General features: G+C 51.6%; 1 protein-coding gene across 2 annotated transcripts; it reads left to right on the forward strand.

Moving 5' to 3' along the window:
• Positions 1–2,220: 2,220 nt before the first annotated feature.
• On the forward strand, positions 2,221–11,527 carry PNPLA1 (patatin like domain 1, omega-hydroxyceramide transacylase). 2 transcript variants are annotated; one of them, XM_086765740.1, is made up of 9 exons: positions 2,221–2,422; positions 5,242–5,474; positions 6,580–6,645; positions 8,158–8,370; positions 8,746–8,806; positions 8,917–9,057; positions 9,571–9,670; positions 10,153–10,251; positions 10,816–11,527. In XM_086765740.1, exons 1-9 carry the CDS (start codon positions 2,221–2,223, stop codon positions 10,817–10,819), a joined length of 1,119 nt encoding a protein of 372 aa, XP_086621866.1. In that variant the 3' UTR covers positions 10,820–11,527. The 2 variants fall into 2 exon arrangements, with proteins under 2 accessions (XP_086621866.1, XP_086621865.1); XM_086765739.1 differs by lacking the exon at positions 10,816–11,527 and having other exon boundaries at positions 10,153–10,407.
• The last annotated feature ends 7,240 nt before the right edge of the window (positions 11,528–18,767 follow it).

The following is an 18,767-nucleotide window of genomic DNA, read 5'->3' on the forward strand; positions in this document are numbered from 1 at the left end:
AAAAATCCCATTTAATACGTTACTCCATGGCAGCTGCAAGGGAAGAAACTATTACAAGATGCCTGATGGAGATCCTGGGGGATGAACATCTCCTGGCTCAGCTCAGCTGGGGTTTGTACTCACAAGGTGCTCCTGGAGCAACACATTTTGTAGCAAGTCCAGTTCCCATGAGGAAACCGTCCTCGTGCCACACACTGGATGGAGAAGTGTGTTCCCGCAGGTCCCACAGGGTTGTTTAAAACCTTTCCTGAAGCCTGGCAGCTGGGGCTGGGCTCAAGCAAGGAGGTGAGAGTGCTGAGTGAACAGGAGCATCCTACACCTCTTCCACGCAGTGCCCTTTGAATTCCCCGGGGGCCTGATGCACACCACTGGCAGAGTAAACGCACAGAGGACATGAAAACCATTTCTCCTGGTGTGCAAACACTCGTGCACTCCTGATGCGCTTGCGTGTTTGGATCCATCATAGTCAGAGATGACACTTTCGGCCCTTCCACCGGGTGGGTGTTTGCCAGCGTTGGAAGGAAATCCTTTAAATGAAGGAATTTTCTTTCCCGAGGGCTGGAGGAGACAGTGCCATCAATCACACAGATTGAAGCTCAGATACCACCAGAAGGTTGGTAGAAAGGCTGGAATGTGTGGGAGACACACCCAACCAGGGGATAATGTAAAAACAACATCGAACACTGGAAAGACAGAAAGGCAAAGACCAAATCCAGTCAGGCTGTGTTTCTACAGCAGGACGTGGGCACATGCAAGTGCCCCAGTTCAAGCAGCTGTTCACCTCCGGGACAGTCCGGATCCCGTTTCAACAACCCCTGAGCTGACAACAAGCTCCTGGCATCCTGTTGTCCAGGTAGCAGCCGTTGAGGACAGCCATGGCCGTGCCGAGTGACATTTATCTGAGGAGGGGTTTGCAGGCAACGTTTACCTGCTGATGGGCAATGACCGGCTAAACCTCAACCCAGGGACATTTTGCACATCGAGGTGGGGGTCTCTGCCCCCAGGTATCGCACCCGACACAACTTCCGTGGTGTCCCAGCGACGGCTGGAGAGGCCAAGGAAAAATGTATGAAAACTTGGGGCGAAACAGCATTGCAAAGGTTGTGTCAGGGTGCTGGGACCATTTTCTCTTTTCTCATACTGTCCTGGCCAGGCTGGTGCACCAACGTGGGGAACGAAAACTCAGAGCTCTCTCCGTCAGCGTCTCTGTCGCTACACACGTGCCGTGTTACGGCCGTACATACAACCGTGAATGTAACAGATGTCACATCATTATGTGGCGTGCACGCTGCACGTGTTTGGACAACATAAGCGGCACAGTATTTAGCAATATTTAATAAATACATCTGTTTAAAATGGCCATTTTTATTCTGTATGTTGGCGGCAGCATTAGGTTATTGAGGCTGGAAAGACACCAGAAATCTACTGGATTTCTCCCTGTTTTTAACTACCACCCAGGCGAGGAAGACAGCTGGAAGGCAGGTGGGTTCTGGTTCAGTTACTCCAGATTTGTGGGGCATCCGTCTGGGGCCTCCCAGAGCACAGTGCCAGGCGGGGAAGAGAAAAGCAAATCCAGCTCCTTGTTCCTCCCCTCCCAAAGGATATCCAAGAGTCAGGCAAGGACAAAACCCTTCCAATAAAGAGCAAATACAAGCATTATTTCCAAACCCAACCCAGTAACACCCTGCATCCACCTCTTGTGTAACACCCGCTGGCTTTAAGTGTCTTACACAAGCTGTTGCTCACTCCCGACTGAGCTGTGCCTAAGCCGGGATTGACGAAGAATCCTATTTAGGAAAACACCCTTGATGAAGAAAGCACAAAGCGAAGAGGAAATTTTGCACGGATGTTTCCAAGCATGATGGGCACGGTAATGCGGGGAGCATCTCCGGGAGGGCTCCCGGGGGAATTCAGATCACTTGGGATAAAAGGGGAGCCTTGAATCAGCCCTGAGCATCTCAGCTGGCCCTGGTTGAGGATTACGAAAGCTGTTTTGATCAGGGGAAAAATTCTGTTTTTAGCACAGGCAGTAATTAAAATAGCTCGTGAATCTAAACACCTCGGGGAGCTGCCACAAAAGGAGGCAGAAAATCCATCTTCTGAACTCCTCTGCAGCCATAGATGAGCCTGGAGAAAGCAGAGGAGACAAGAGCTTGAGGTTCATCTGGTGCAAAAGGACAACTCGAGAGCTCGAGCCAGATACGCCGATTTGATCTCGAGATGGCTGAGGAGGATCTCCGGGGATCGAGCACCCCTTTCTCACTCTCCTTTTCGGGTAGCGGCTTTCTTGCACTGTACCAGGTTGGGGTGGTGCAGTCCCTCCTGGAGCTGGCTCCCGAACTCCTCAAGTCTGCCTGCAAGGTCTACGGGTCGTCCGCCGGCTCGCTCATCGCCGCCGCCGTGGTGTGTGGCATCGGCCTCGGTAAGACAATTATTGCCTACGTTTCCTTACTGTAGATCTTTTATTTCAAACAGAAATAGAGGAGTGAATGCTTTAAAGCACTGGTGGGGATGTGATACTGGTGCAGCTCATCTTGCTCACAAGGCATTACAGGAATCTGCAGATGATGCCACTTTTGGCAGCCACCCTGGCAGCAATTTTGGGTAGTGTAAGCTGAAAAAGACGGTTATTGCTGTCTGAATGTTATCTCAGGTAGTCGGGTGGATACTGCATGGGTAAATCTGGAGGCAGCTGTATTTAACTGGCTCATTTTGCTGCTGGTGCTGAAGGAGCAGATCTCCTTTTCTTCTCCTATGAGACCTAAGAAGCGCTGAGATGTGTCCCAAAGCAAGTCTACATGGCCGCAGCGGGCGGATACGCCCCTTTGTCCCCTATGGGTCACAAAGGGACACAAGTGGCAGTCACATCAGTGTCTACAGAGCTGACGGCCCTGTTGGCATGCCGCTGTGGGTTATCCCGCTCAACCTTCCCAGCACAAGGGCACCATTCCTGTTTCCAGATAGCGGAGCACCCTTCCCCCTTGGCAAAAGCTCAAGGGCTCATCAGCAGGACGCGTCCGGGGGAACAGCAGCCCCTGCTCCAGCCCGCGGCTGAGGTTTCTCTTATTGCCGCAAATGATGTTTGACTCTGAACCTCTTCAGACAATGTGGACACAGGCCGCCCCCCCCCAGCAATAAGATCATCTCTGTGTAGAATTAATGCAGAGCAGTTAATCCACTTTTAATAATCACACCTTCCCATATTTCCAATCAGTGTCTATGTGTTAACACGCGTACACAAGACTTAAGTCTTTGAAGGGTGACCCAAGCCCCACTTCAAGCAACGGGGACATTTTAGGGTCCAAATAATGATGGAGGAAGCAGGAGGGGAACACGCAGCTCCTGAAACCTCTGGTGGATGCTAGAACCACTCTGCTGGAGCTAAAAATAATTCAAAACTTTGGCAAATACATTTTGACAAAGCAGAAAAGAACCCCTCTGCCCACATGGAGATGAACTCCTCTACAAATCAGCAAGAACCCCAAAACTTTCCTCTCTGCTCATACTGGTGTCACTGGATAGAGCTGGGGCTGTCCAGTGGGCACAAATTGGTTTGGTGACTGCTCTTGCTGTGGGCACTGGTGCTGAAACAGGGGGTCTGCTTCACTGGGGGTGGTGGCACCATCCACTCAGAGGTGCTGAGAGGATCTTGTGCCCAAAACATCCTCCCCAGGGGAAGAAAAGGCCTTTTGGGTAGTGATGACTCTGGTTGGGTTTCTAATAAGGACAACGAATGTGGCACAAACTCTGTCAAACTCACCTTGGGGAGGATCAGGCAGAAAGAGCGTTAAAGGTGAGACCCTGATGGTGGGTCCCATGGGGCGGCTGCAGTCGTGCATCCTGACCCGGGCTGGGTGAGGAGCTTTGAGCACTCTGAGCCAGGCTGTCCTCTGCCACCCCACAGGTCACCTCCTGGGCACATGCTTGTCACCAGCAAGCTGGTGCAGGCGAGGACAATCCTGGCATTGTGTGCTGCGGCCAGCCCTCGCTCACCCCAAGCCAAAGCCCCGGCCAGAGCCAAAGTCCCCAAAGCTGCGCTTGGGTTTCACCTCCACTCAGCAGCTCGTGGGCAGTTTTCCCAGGTTTTCCCCCATTTCCAGGACACAGAGCAGCCAGATAGTGCCCGCTGAGTGCTTCACCTGCCTGGAGCGTCTCTGGCTTTTTCAGCATCCCTGAGGACCCTGCATGAACCCACCAAGCAGCCACATGGCCTGAACATCCACTCAAACATTTGTAAGCCCTCTCAATACCTCTGTTGCTCCGGTTGCTTTTGGGACGCTCCATTTAATCCGTCTGTCTGTCCGTGCTTTTCAAGCCGTCCCACAAGACAACCTGGAAACTTTGCCCCGACAGAAGCACGGTGCTAAGGCAATCCTGCAGCTCTGTGTCAGCAGAGGGTCCTGCGGAGCCCACCCGGGTGCACAGACGGCTCTGCGCAGCATCACGGAGCTGGATAAGCTTTCTGAAGCAACAGTTTAACTGCCCAAGGTGGGGAATTGCCCCAGGCGAGCTCCCCATTTCAGCAAAGGGATCAGTGTGACCGTGGGGTTTGCTGCAGCCCTCTTCCCCGCCATCACCGCACAGCCTTTAAAACCCCGTGTCTCCTGAGCCTTTGGCTGGGGCTTTCCTTTCTGCTCCTTTAATCCATCCTCGGGGATGTGCAGACACATGCAATGACATTAACACCGGCTGGGAGGTCACCGGAGGAGCTCAGATGAGCGGGGAATCCAGGCACAGTGGAGACAGGGTGCCTGGTGTGCGGGAAAGCCCTAAGCAGAGGAGGTGGGGGTCTGCCCCTCATCCTCACTTTTGAGCCATCCTGGCTCCCCGGTGAAGGTGGGGCTGCCCACGTGCAAAACCTGAGGTGGAAGGCAGCAAGGTGTTGTGCAAGTCACATTGGCATCAACAAATCACTGTCTGCACCTGTGTTCCCCTTCCCGGGGAACTCCGTAGCCTTTCCCTAATCCCCGGCCCAGCACACCTTCAGCACCCCTCTCCAGTGCAGATTTCACCAGTGGGGTTGCGCTCAGCGATACGTTGTCCCTTGAGGACACCATGGGGGTGATCTCCTTTCTGTCCTGCCACAGTGCCCCTCATCATAGCAGCATCATCCTGGGGTCACGCACAGGGACTGCAAGAGGCTTTATTTGTGAGGAAGGTTAAAATAGGATTAAAAATATAACTATTAGGGCAGCAGGGATATTGACTTTCTCTCTTTTTCCCCCTACCCCTCTGCATCAGATGACCTCAAGGAATTTTTCTTTGCCATGGCAAAGGAAGTCAGGAAAACCATCCTGGGCCCGCTCTCTCCCAAGTGCAGCTTGCTGGCGAATATCAAGACTGTTCTGCAGCGGATGCTGCCAGAGGACTCCTACCAGCTGGCTTCGGGGCGGCTGCACATCTCGCTCACGCGGGTGGTGGACGGCCAAAACGTCATGGTCTCCGAGTTCAACTCCAAAGAGGAGCTCATTCAGGTAAAGGGACCTTCCTCTGATGCCATCGGAAGATCTCTGCCTACTGCTTGGGGTGGGGATACCAAAGGGTTGATGACTTTAACTGCACTGCTTTCTACCCAAGATGGGGAGAGCATCAGGAAGCTCTGCCAGAGCCCTGGTCCCACCACAGTGAGCTCCATGAGGCTTGGAGGGAGGAAGATGTTGTTACATCCAGAGTCAGGCAGGAATAAATCATGCTAAAAAAGCAGAAAGTTTGTTTCCAGCCTCAAAAAGCTGATGCTGACATGTTGGTCAGCTCTAATAAGCACTAATAACTCTTTGCAAAGAGCTGCGTTAATGCTAACGTGACCTTTCCATTTTCTGGACAGGTCTTTCCTCAGCCAAGTCCCATTGGCAGGAATTTTCCTCTGTGCCTCAGCACTTTTCTGGGAGGAAAGAGCTGGACAAAGCGTCTGTGTTACCAAACAACAAGCAGCTGATTAACCAGTAAATTAGCTGCTGGGGAAAGAATCCCAGGGTAAAACCCTAACAGAGCTGACCATGGGGTCGTGGGCCCACTTGTCCGAGGGAGGCAGTAGAGGATGGCAAGTCCATGGAGACGCTGGAGCTCCCCCCGTGGTGTCGGCCTTAGGTGAACCCAGGAACGTGGGATGCTCATTCCCAGCTGATGAGATTGGTGGGAAATGGTTGCACATGGCACAGTGGTGGCTTCATCATTGACACAACGCTGCAGAATGAAAATACATTGTGAGGATGTATTGGTTTTGTCCAAAAACCCAAAAATACGAAAAATGACCACAAGGCTTCACCTTGCCACCGTCCAAGGCAGTGTCTGGACAGTGATATATACACACACACAACTCTAACATTGCTGGCAGCTACAAAAATAAAAAATGGAATTGCTATGCCCTTCTCAGGAGAAGTGTTTCAATTTCACTGAAATTAGATATTTTCCTTCTTTAAATCTTTCTTCCTGACACAGTCAAGTGCCAAGTCCAGGTGGTACTGACAGCCTGGCTCCGATGATTTGTCAAGCCTCAATTTGCAGGTGCTCAGTCAACTGCTTTTGTCCAGGAGAACTTTGACAGGAACATTTACTTCTGCAATTCCTCTCCTCCCCCAGGCTCTCCTCTGCAGCTGCTTTCTTCCAATCTACTGTGGATTCATCCCTCCATCCTACCGAGGCGTGGTGAGTGACATTTCCACAAAACATATGCTCCCAGCAGTATGTTCTTGGGTTTGAACTTTACATTCCCTTGAGCAGGGAGGGGTAGCTACATCTAGGCTGCTGCATTAGTTAATGGAGGATGATAATTTTTTACAACAAGGCTGGTGGAACACTGGCACAGGCTGCCCAGAGAGGCGGTGGATGCCCCATCCCTGGAAACATTCCAGGCCAGGTTGGACGGGGCTGTGAGCAACCTGATCTGGTTGGAGATGTCCCTGCTCCTGGCAGGGGGTTGGACTGGAAAGGCTTGAACGGTCCCTTCCCACCCAAACCATGCTATGATTCTACAAAGCCTTTTAGCTTGCTCTTCCTCCCATCCTAAGAGGATAGCTGGGTTGAACTGCCATTTGGAGAGCTGTCTCCTGCCTGGATGACTAGATCTTGCCTTGCAGATCTCCAAAGTGAGATGAGAGGACGCCCACACTCAGAACTTTGACACACAACCTGGTTATCCCGGGCAGGATCTGTGTGCAGTGTAGATGTCTCAATTAGCTCAGGTGCAGAGTTGCACGGCTGAAATATCAAAGTTTGTGGGAGGATCCTCCCCCAAGCATGTGCATATTTATACTCTGGAAAACACAGCAGTGAAGTCAACAGATTTGAGCTGGCTTGTTGCTAACCCTCAGTGAGGCAGGAGCACAGCAGGGTGGTGGGGAAGCATGCGCAGATGGACTGCGGAGCAGCCAATGCATTGCGACCCGCTCGTGCGCCAAAGCCCACAAAGCCACCACACCAGATGCGCAGCTGGGACAGAGCTCGGATCCCTCCTTGTCTCTTGTTGGTCTGCACTGATTGAGCTGCGTTAGTCCTCGAATGTCTGTACCGGCTGTCAGGTCACGTCTCCAGCTTACCCACAGTGCAGGGCTTGTCCACAAAGCGCATAAAGTTTGCGGGACTCAGAGCTCGGCAGCGTTGCTGCATGAGGCTCCTCTGCACTGTTATTTCAGGAGCTGCAGTCCCTGCAACCTCAGATCCCATTGAGGTGGTAAATTCAGATTCCTTTGGAACAGAGCAAATGACATTTTCCTTGCCCAGTGAGTAATCCTCCGGGGATTTGCAGGATTTATTAAACACAGGAGCCCTACTGCTTGAGCTCAGGGCTTGAAATTCATACGGCACTGTAAATTCAGTGATGTTTGAATTGGCTAATGACTGCCAGAAGAACTTTACACAGCTTTGCGAGTTAAAATAATTCTATTTCTATTTTAATAACTGCTGCGGGTGACAGCACCTGGTCGAGGAGCCGGCTGGGTGCCCCAGGCAGGGCAGCACAAGGAGCTGGTGAAGGCTGGGATAAAGAGCAAGGGGGTGGGAAGAGATGCTGTGGCAACTGGCAGAGAGAATATGCTGGGACCGGCTCACAGCAGGAGACGTCACCTTTGCAGCTGCTTGCTTTCCTCTCGGTGACGCTGCCCTCACACGCATGCTGTAGCAATCCTTAAAGCAAACGCTTCCTCTGCTCTTCCCCCTCAGCGATATGTTGACGGAGGATTCACCGGCCTGCAGCCCGTTTCCAGCTTGGAGGAAGCCGTGATCACTGTGTCCCCATTCACGGGAGAGATCGATATCTGCCCGCGGGACTGTCCCGCTATCTTCTTCTGTTTCCAGATCTTCAATGGCAGCATTCAGATCTCGATAGAAAACCTCTGCAGGATTAGCTATGCTCTCTTTCCACCTAGCACCATGGTAAGCCCGCCAGGTCTTCTTCCCAGCTTTGTTTTGGTTAAAACAAATTAATGCTGGCCCTGCCTTCCCAAGCTTTAAGGTTCAGCTCAATCTCCTTCATTAATTAATCTGATTTCAAGGGGATGGGACAGTGCCCGCTGTTTTTGCAGTGCATTTTTTTGGTGGACACTGCTGATGAGTGACCAACTTGGGATGGGGTCCACCCTGGTTTGACAACCTGCAAAGGACCAGCACTTCAGTGGCTGGAAACCAACCTGTGCTTGCTGCCTTCCCAAATGGGCCATCCCAACCCTCCACGGTCAAACAGCATCAGATAGATCCTGCTGGTGCCTGGATGGAGGGCTCTTTAGTGACCTCAAGTGTTTCTCCTTGCAGGTCTTGAATGACATTTTCTCCCAAGGGTACCAGGACACTGCCCTTTTCCTGTACAGGAACAGTAAGTGTTACCCCAAGACCCGATGGGCAGCCTAGAAGCCTGATGCCCATGGGCATTGCACGGCCGATGCAACCGGCCAAACATCAGCCCTTTCTTTTCATGTCTCGCAGATGCCTTTGGCTTTAACTACTTTGATGGGAATTTCCGCTTCGCCAGCATGTGTGGGAAGAACGACTCCGCCCAATCCAATGGGACGTTCATCGGCCTCTGCAAAAGGGTACCGCAGTGTCTGGCTCCTTGCTTCCTGCCAGGTAGAGGATTTGGGGTACCGATCTTGGGTTTTGGGGGTGGCTGGGGCCACTGAGGACTTCTGCAGCCTTTGAGAGGAGCAGTGTAGTATTTAAGACATTACTGAGTTATTTAATCATAGAAGAGTTTAGGTTAGAAGGGACCTTCAACGCCCAGCCAGTCCAACCCCCCTGCACGGAGCAGGGACATCTCCAACCAGATCAGGTTGCTCACAGCCCCGTCCAGCCTGGCCTGGAATGTTTCCAGGGATGGGGCATCCACCACCTCTCTGGGCAACCTGGGACAGTGCTCCACCACCCTCAGCATAAAAAACCCAATTTCCTGTTTCTAGATCTGCAGTCGCTGTTCGCAAAGAGGCTTTGTAAGAGCGGCTCAAGCTGGATTCTGGCCTGGGCTTTAGTACCTACAGGCTGAGCTGCCGCAAGAGTTGCTGGACAAGAGGAATTACTGCATTTATTGGGTTATTTCTAATTACTGGTCTTTACTTACTTCTGTGTTGTTGTTCATGGACACAGGTTTGGCTCTGTGGAGGAAGGAGCAGCTGACTGGACTGCAGGATCCGCTGTCAAAGGTCCTGTTGCAGCCATACAGGCTGCCAGCTCTTTTCAGGAAAGGGTAAGAACAGCTTGATAGAGGCATCGAAGCTGAGAGCAATACAGAAACCAGCAGCTCTGCCTTCAGCAGTGGCGAGACAGCCGAAGGGACATGGTGTAAGATTAGTATGAGGCACCCGCAGGCACCCTGCAAGCCCAGCGTCGGGGTGTGTGATGGGCTGTAGCGTCCTTCAGATGGCAGCTCCATGGGGAGCACACGGGGCAGCACGGGCAGGCGGCGAGTCCCTCCTTTTCTACAGACCAGGGCATGGTGATGCATATCCACCGCACAGACAGGCTGAGCAGCATCCCCCTCCTCTGCAGAAGGATTTGGAATTCCCTGAAGGCAGGCTTGCCGGGAGAGTGGGTATGGCTAGCAGGAACACCACAGGACTGCTTGGTTATGGAAAAAGAATATTACAGTGTGCATTTACGACTAACACCCTCCCCCCTTTGCTGCATTTACCAGTCATCAATATCTGCCTATTTATTTTGGTTTTGCAGGCTGAAGAAGCTGTGGAGGCTGCTGGAAGGTATCAGCTCCATGGTAAAACTCCTCCAAAGCATGGTGCCCGGTTTGCCTAAGAGAGCCATGGCCAGGAGGTAAGGTGCTTGGAGGATGCAAACCCTTGGCAGAGGGAGGGCAGGGTGAAGGGCAGAGAAACCCCTGGGGACCTCACCCATGGGTCACTGATGCTAAGCTTGCCTAAAGATTCCAGATCTGGGGTACCCCACATTAAAAGTAGCTATTTTTTGTCCTGTGGCATTTTTTATTTAGTGACATCTGAAAGAAGCTATGAAGTAGCTTAATGCCGCTTCCCTACAGCAACATATTCTTGTTGCAGAGTATTTATCTGCTAGGCTCTGGTCTAGCAGGTCATCAGGCATGTTCACCAAGATCCTAGAGGTGTTTTGGCACTGACCTCTCAGATTCAATGCATTTAGCTTCTCACACAGACAGCTTTTAAGCCATACCTCCCCGAAACCTGCTTGCAAGTTACTCCATGTGCAGCTGGCACAAAGACTTGCACAGAACGATTTCACACTGCGGGCAGCTACACAATTCCTCAGCCATGAAAAAGCTCTTCAGCATCAAATGTCCCTGGGGTACCTGTCCCTGTTGGGTCACTGACCCTGACCCAACTAACTGCCAGCTTGTTCCCTTAGGTAACCAGCCTGGATGGGCCCTGGGAGTCTCCGACGTCACGTGGTTCTGCTGCCCTGGGAAGCGGTGGGCGACACCGGAGCTCATTTCACACAGCGGCATGGCTGCTAGTTTTTCATGGAGGTTTTTGAGGGTGCTTTTTTTTTTCCTTTTTCACTTGGGGAAACCAGCTGATTTTGTTTCCAGCGCTGCTGCTGTCTCCCTGCCCAGGCCTGACCTGCTTTTAGCATGACGGCCAAACCGCAGCCTGCACAGGGGAGACTGGGCACCTTCACTTGCAGGCACGTGCAGCCCAGCTGCTGGTCTCTCCAGCCACTTCACTTGCTGGTCACCAGCAACATCCCTCCCTCTGCTTCAATGCAGATTACTGGGCAGGCATTTGCCAGGAAATGTCACATTTTAAGTGTCTGCCTCCCACTCAAAAAAATCCAGAGATTAATCAAACAGAAAACAGAGAGAGGGAGAAGCCTTAGGGAGCATCACACTGGGCAGGAACTCATTTTATCCAGTTTTCTGAAGTTATTTCACCAATTACCTATTCTTGAGCTTCATACACCCTCAGAGGCCTGCTTCTGCTGCCAGTGGAGGCAGGCAGAGCTTTGGACCCCTCTGAATTTGCAGCTGTGGAGAAGGATGGAGAAACCTAAAGATTAACCTCCCTCTGCTTCAAAATACCAGAGTCGTGTAGACTGCATCTCCTATCACACCGGGAGAGCTGACATTTCACAAACACATTGGTTCTTTCCATGTGAACTTCTGTAACTCCCTGCTCCAAACACTGTATGGTCCAGGCAAACACACCTCGTGTTGCTGGTCTGTACGCAGGATGAATCAGCAGCACTCTTACCGTCCCCAACACAATTTGCACATCAGAAGCTGGTAATTGGCTTTACCCCAACCCAGTCTCCTGCGTTTGTTGGTTCCCAATGGCCACCAAACAGATCACAAGAGCACAAGTTGTTGATTTGAATAAACAGCTTGGTTAATCGCACAAAGGGAAATGGTACAGAGGGAAGCTTCATCCGAAGTGCCCTAGAGACCGCAGGCGTGAACGTGGGGAACAGCTGAAGGCTGCAGTGATGTAAACAGATTCAAACTAACTACAAATGCTCAGTGGAAGATTTATATAATACGTTCTGCTATTTCTGGTTGAAATCAACGACCTTGGAATATTATCTCTGCAATGAACTTGCTAAAAGAAACCTGGATGCTTATTTACATTGGATCCATCGAAACCTCCTCCCATCTCCCTCCCATCCTGGACAGATTTACATCTCCCAACCCCTGCAGCCAAAGCTGGGCTGCTCAAAACCAGCTCATGCACTGTGACTACATTCCTGCCACAGATCGAAGTGGAGAGGGCGCAGAGACACCCGTCGTCCCTGGGCAGGAGCAGGGCCACTCAGCCCGTCATCTGCTTTTGCTCCCAGGCAGACAGCCTCATTTCGGCAACAGCCCTTCCACCAGGCTCCTCGTCCCTCTAGCAAGCACTACCACCCCCAGGCAGGATATAACCATTTCAGTCAGCCTCAGGGACTATCCCTCCTACTCAAATGGGAATTAAAATCCCTGAAAGAAAATTCTCACATAGGAATCGGACCCCCAAATCCACTAAATTTGTCTGCAAATCTCAGCCACAAACAGAAGCACAGTTCGAACTACCCAGTGCATCCCACCTGCCCCTCAAAGTTACTAAAACTTTGAGAACTTTAACATAAAACAACCTCAAGGAACACCAAAATGGTCACAGCACAGAGCCTCCTGCTCCAAACTTGCAGAGATGTGCTAAGATATATGTATGTAATGACTCATTACTGAAATCAGCTGTTTTATTTTATTAATCCCCCATCTCTTCAAGCAAGAGCACCTGCTGCTGCTGTCTCCTCTGCATGAGCTCGGAGCTAACGGAAAAAGCAGGCTCTGCAGAGGCAATGAAGAGAGGCAAAGTCTGGCATCTCTTGGCTCTCAAGGAGCTTGTTTTACCCCTAGGGAGGGGCAAGCTGGGAAACCAGCTGCACCCAGTTCAAACCAGCTGCAATAGATCTGTCCTCAGCCTGAAATGCCTCCCTCAAAGGTGGGCCATGGGAATCAGCTGGGGTCCACGGGGGGATGAGATGGGGGCTGTGGCCCTGCCTGTGCCGGTGACATTGCTGCCACAGTGCACTCTTCAGTGCATCTTGGTGTCTGTCTGCAGGCTGGGTTGCAAGATGCTCTTTCTCTCTTCAAAACATGAACCAAAGGCAGCAGCGGGGTCAAAAAATGCTCTTATGTGGCTGGAATGGCCCTAAAGGGAGTAAAACCATATTGGTCAGTCTGACAGAAACTTCCAGCAGTTCTTTGTGAGACAAACTGGATTCAAATATCTGACCAAGGCTGCCTCCCTCCCTCCTGCTGTCTAGAGGGTAACAGGGTAAGCAGGTTTTGATATTCGTAAAATATTGCCCTCGTACCACTGTCCTGCTGCTTGCCCCAGTCTGCACAGAACTCAGCAGATTCGCGAAGCCTGAGGTGGATGGGACGAGAGTCTAGAGACAACCCACGTAGGCAGCAGCTCTCTCCAAAGCCAGATCCCACTGCAGAGCTAGTGGGAAGGGGAGTGCTGGGGCCTGACCCACGCAACCCAGCCAAATGAAAACAAATGTGTGCCCAGTCCTGCCTGTGTCTCTGGCTGTCGGCTGCAGGTGCTGTATGCCAGACTCTGCTTCTAGTTGTAGACGCTAAGGGGAGTGCAACTGGATAAAGAGGCAAATCCTTGTGGTGAACCTCGTAATCCAGCCTGCGCCTTGCTGGTGTGCAGGCTGCACCGCAGCAGCAGTCCTCTGGAGACGTTCTGGCTTACTCAGGAAAGCAGGTGTGAGCAGTTCACACGCTTATACCCTTGCTTATTTGGTAACATCAATGACATTACGGTACTGTGCAGATAAATGGTCAAATAGCCCTTTCCTGGCCTAGGTCATCAGGGCTTTTCCTTCCCCGCACTGAAAAATCTGATGTGCTTCTCCTCCGGAGACTTAGAGCCCTGACTTACCTCTTGGTTGCTCTCTGGTCTAACAAATGAGTCTTGATTCCTTCCACAGCTGACCTTAGGTTGGTTAGGAAAGGTGCAGCTCAACTGCAAACCAGAGACCAGGAGACTTCTGACGACCCAGAGCTGTCCAGCCTCTAAAGAAACCTGGTTCCTGTGCTGCTTTCAAAAGCTCCATGAGTTTCATCCTGATTAAGCCTTTAAAAAAGCTGGAAGCAAACTCTACAGCCTAACACTGTGTCCTGCGTTTCGAGAGTGGGTCTCCTCCCATAGGTGGAGTTGTCCTGTTTTCAACTGAAATATCTTCTTCGCTTTCATTTTGTTTTCCAAGCTCTTGTTTTTAGATCTGGAATGGTAATGGTCCTGTTCTTTCCCCTTTATATTCTTCACTTGGTATGGTCCTCCTAGATATTTCAGAGCAATATTTGGGTCTTTTTTCACTTTTACTTAAATCTATGTTGCAACATTTTAAACCATCATCATGTTGGAAAAGCTGTGTAATTTTTCCTAAGCTGACAAATTCCAAAATGTTGACTCAGAAACAAAAATAAAATAAATAACAAAATGGAAAGCAACGTTGCACTCCAGCACAGTTCTTTGTATTCTGCTAGTAACAATAAGAAACTGGAACTTGAAATGCTAAGGGTTCACCAGTTTTCCATGTCAAAACTGAAATGGGAGAGGGTATTATCTTGCATAGGATTTCAGAAAATTAGAAGTTTTGGAATTAAACCTGCTTTATGTTGCCTACAAATGATACAGGCAGAGGTTTACCTGCAGCTCTAATAAGCTTTTCTTGCACTTAAGTATTTACACATGGCTGCACACCAGAGTGACTAAGAAGAAATTTTGATTGGATTGGCACAGCAAACCCAGCTCTAACCATTGAGACACTGCTCCTCCCCTCACCCGTAATGAAATGATGCGTAAGCAGAACCTGTTACTTTGCAAGGTGAGTGAACGGCTTTCTTCATAGAAAGAGCTACTCCTCCAAACAGCCCTTCTGTCCTGGCCACAGCCTAAGTCCTCAAACCTCACCCAAAATAAGTTCAACACGAGACTTCACTAATAACCACTGACCCAAGAGAGGACTCTCTCCCGTTCCTGATGTTCTCACCCCCTAGAGCCTGCAAAAACCCAGACAACCTTTTCTGGCAGTGAGAACCCTGCCCAAGTGTCACTTAGCTAATGAAAACTGATGGGGCAAAGGAAGTGCTGGTCCTCTACCTTTCTGATGGTGGAGAAGGTGGTGTGGGGCTTCCTCTTCCACTTCATCTACTGTCCTGATGGTCTGTGGATTCTCTTCAGTGACATCCTCAGGGTCTGCGGCTCTGGAGCGAAGTACTCTTTTTTTCTGGCTTCCAATGCAGAACCTCTTCACCTTTCTGATGTGACTCATTGGCCAATGAAAGCATAAAGTCCTCATCAAGGTCAAGATTAGAGGATGGGGACGGACAGGGGACGTTATGGTGGGGGTCTGTTACAGGCCACCTGGCCAGGAGGACAGAGCAGATGAAGCGCTCTATAGGCAGACAGGAGCAGCCTCACGGTCACAGGCCCTGGTCCTCATGGGGGACTTCAGCCACCCTGATGTCTGTTGGAGAGACAACATGGCAGGGCACAGGCAGTCCAGGAGGTTCCTGGAATGCGTGGATGACAACTTCCTCCTGCAGGCGATAGAGGAGCCGACGAGGTGGGGTGCCATGCTCGACCTTGTGCTCACCAACAGGGAGGGGCTGGTCGGGGATGTGAAACTAAAGGACAGCCTTGGCTGCAGCGACCATGACATGGTGGAGTTCAAGATCCACGGGGCAGCAAGGAAACTGCATGGCAAGCTCTCTGCCCTAGACTTCAGGAAGGCGGACTTCGGCCTCTTCAGGGACCTGATGGGCCAAGTGCCATGGGAGGCAGCCCTGGAGGGAAGAGGGGCCCAGGAAAGTTGGTCTATATTCAAGGAGCATCTCCTCCAAGCTCAGCAGAGGTGCATCCCGATGAAAAACAAGTCGGGCAAAAAGGCCAGGAGGCCAGCGTGGATGAGCAAGGAGCTCCTGGACCAACTGAAAGTTTCACCCCCTATAGAGGGTGGAAGCGGGGACAGGTAGCCTGGGAGGTCTACAAAGAGGCTGCGCGAGTGGCCAGGGATAAGGTAAGGAAGGCCAAAGCCCTGGCAGAACTGAATCTGGCCAGGGATATAAAATGCAACAAGAAGAGCTTTTATAGGTACGTAGGGGACAAAAGAAAGTCCAGGGAAAATGTAGGCCCCCTCCGGAAGGGAACTGGTGTCCTGGTTACCCAGGACATGGAGAAGGCTGAGGTTCTCAATGACTTTTTTGCCTCAGTCTTCACCGACAAGAGCTCTTGTCCCATCACCCAAGCTGTAGAAGGTGCAAGCAGGGACTGTGAGGATGAAGAACCGCCCACTGTACTCAAAGAGCAGGTTCGGGATCATCTGAGGAACCTAAAGGTGCACAAGTCCATGGGACCTGATGAGATCCATCCGCGGGTCCTGAGGGAACTGGCGGATGAAGTTGCCAAGCCACTGGCTATCGTATTTGAGAAGTCGTGGCGGTCTGGTGAGGTCCCTGATGACTGGAAGAGAGGGAACATAACCCCAATTTTTAAAAAGGGGAATAAGGAAGACCCGGGTAACTACAGGCCAGTCAGCCTCACCTCTGTGCCTGGCAAGGTCATGGAGCAGATTCTCCTGGAAACCATGCTAAGGCACATGGAGAGCAAGGAGGTGGTTGGTGACAGCCAACATGGCTTCAGCAAGGGCAGATCGTGCCTGACCAATTTGGTGGCCTTCTATGACGGGGTGACGGCATCAGTGGACAAGGGATGAGCAACTGACATCATCTACCTGGACTTGTGCAAAGCTTTTGACACTGTCCCGCACGACATCCTTCTCTCTAAACTAGAGAGATGTGGGTTTGATGGACGGACCACTCAGTGGATAAGGAGTTGGCTGGATGGCCGCACTCAGAGAGTGGTGGTCAACGGCTCAATGTCCATGTGGAGACTGGTCACGAGTGGCATCCCTCAGGGATCCGTGCTGGGCCCGGCCCTGTTCAACATCTTTGTCGGCGACATGGACAGTGGGATAGAGTGCACCCTCAGCAAGTTCGCCGATGACACCAAGTTGTGTGGTGCCGTCGACACGCTGGAAGGGAGGGATGCCATCCAGAGGGACCTGGACAGGCTGGAGAGGTGGGCCTGTGCCAACCTCATGAAGTTCAACCAGGCCAAGTGCAAGGTCCTGCACCTGGGTCGTGGCAATCCCAGGCACAAATAGAGGCTGGGCGGGGAATGGATTGAGAGCAGCCCCGAGGAGAAGGACTTGGGAGTGCTGGTGGACGAGAAGCTCAACATGAGCAGGCAATGCGCCCTCGCGGCCCAGAAGGCCAACCGCATCCTGGGCTGCATCAAGAGGAGCGTGGCCAGCAGGTCGAGGGAGGTGATTCTCCCCCTCTACTCTGCCCTGGTGAGACCCCACCTGGAGTACTGTGTCCAGTTCTGGAGCCCCCAACACAAGAAGGACATGGACCAGTTGGAGAAGGTCCAGAGGAGGCCACGAAGATGATAAAAGGGCTGGAGCACCTCTCCTGTGAGGCCAGGCTGAGAGAGTTGGGGCTGTTCAGCCTGGAGAAGAGGAGGCTTCGGGGAGACCTGATAGCGGTCTTCCAGTACCTCAAGGGGGCCTACAAGAAAGATGGGGAGAGGCTGTTCAGTAGGGCCTGTTGTGACAGGACGAGGGGTAATGGTTTTAAAATAGAGGGGGGTAGATTTAGATTGGAAATTAGGAAAAATTTTTTTACGATGCGAGCTATAGAACACTGGAACAGGTTGCCCAGAAAGGTGGTGGAGGCCCCATCCCTGGAAACGTTCAAGGCCAGGCTGGATGAGGCTCTGAGCAACCTGATCTGGTTGGAGATGTCCCTGCTCCTTGCAGGGGGGTTGGACTAGATGACCTTTGAAGGTCCCTTCCAACCCTAACCATTCTATGATTCTATGATTCTATGATTATACCAAATTCACCTGGTGGGAAAGGAATCCAGCTCTCACCACTTGTTGCTCAACTACCAGGTCTGCAGCAATGTAAGGCATGACCAGGGTTGACTACAGTGCATGGCTAATCTGAGTTCGGTTTCTGGGCCAGGGATCACCAAACATTGCTGCTTTGTGCTTCAGCAGGTTATCAGTCTAACACCACTCAGGGCAGCTGAGCATACATGTCTCCTGTCTACGTCCTGGGGATCTGTGTTCCCTGGAAAGCTCTACCATGCCCAGTGTGGCAGAGAAGAGAGGACCCAACATCAGAGGGGAAAGGGTGAACAGGGAGCTTCAAGAGAGGCCAGAGAGATGATGGAACTCAAGTTATCCTGACAATGCCAAGGACGCAGAGATCCCCCTGCCCTGATCACTCTGGATGCGCTGGCAGCATCTCTCACCTTCTGTCAGCAAACGAACGTTGTGAGAGAAGCACCCGACCTACCTGCTCCTCACTCCCAATCACTTACGCAGTCTTTTTAAGAAGGAGACTGTGTCCTGGTAGCCATGGGTATACAACTGCTCCAGAACCTGCAGGGGGGAGGTGGCAGTCAGGGCCAATGGGCCAGCTATAGGGGTCTCATGGCTCTGGGTACCTGTAGAAGCAGCTCACTTGACATGTGGGAAGCTGAAAAATATACTGCAAGCGACAGATGTTTCTTTTGGATATCTGCAAAACACAATCAGAGAGTTGGAAAGTGAAGAAGGCAGCTGGGCTGTCTTTGGGACAGATGTCGAATTCGCCAGTGAAGGCAGACACGGTGATCGTGGTCCGGGACACAAAGTTGGCCTGCCACATGCTGAGCTCCCCATCAACGTAATGCTAGGAGAGAAAACAAGGAACCCTGAGCCTTCCTCTTTTCAGAGAGAAGTGCTGTGTCA

Source organism: Chlamydotis macqueenii, chromosome 23 (genome assembly GCF_036417535.1).
Source record: "Chlamydotis macqueenii isolate bChlMac1 chromosome 23, bChlMac1.mat, whole genome shotgun sequence".
NCBI lineage: Eukaryota > Metazoa > Chordata > Aves > Otidiformes > Otididae > Chlamydotis > Chlamydotis macqueenii.

Coding starts and splice junctions, on each gene's coding strand:
- PNPLA1 (XM_086765740.1), top strand. CDS start 2,221: ATGGCTGAGGAGGATCTCCGGGGATCGAGCACCCCTTTCTCACTCTCC. Junction 9,058..9,570: donor GGCTCCTTGCTTCCTGCCAG/GTAGAGGATTTG, acceptor TCATGGACACAG/GTTTGGCTCTGTGGAGGAAG. Junction 9,671..10,152: donor CCAGCTCTTTTCAGGAAAGG/GTAAGAACAGCT, acceptor TTGGTTTTGCAG/GCTGAAGAAGCTGTGGAGGC.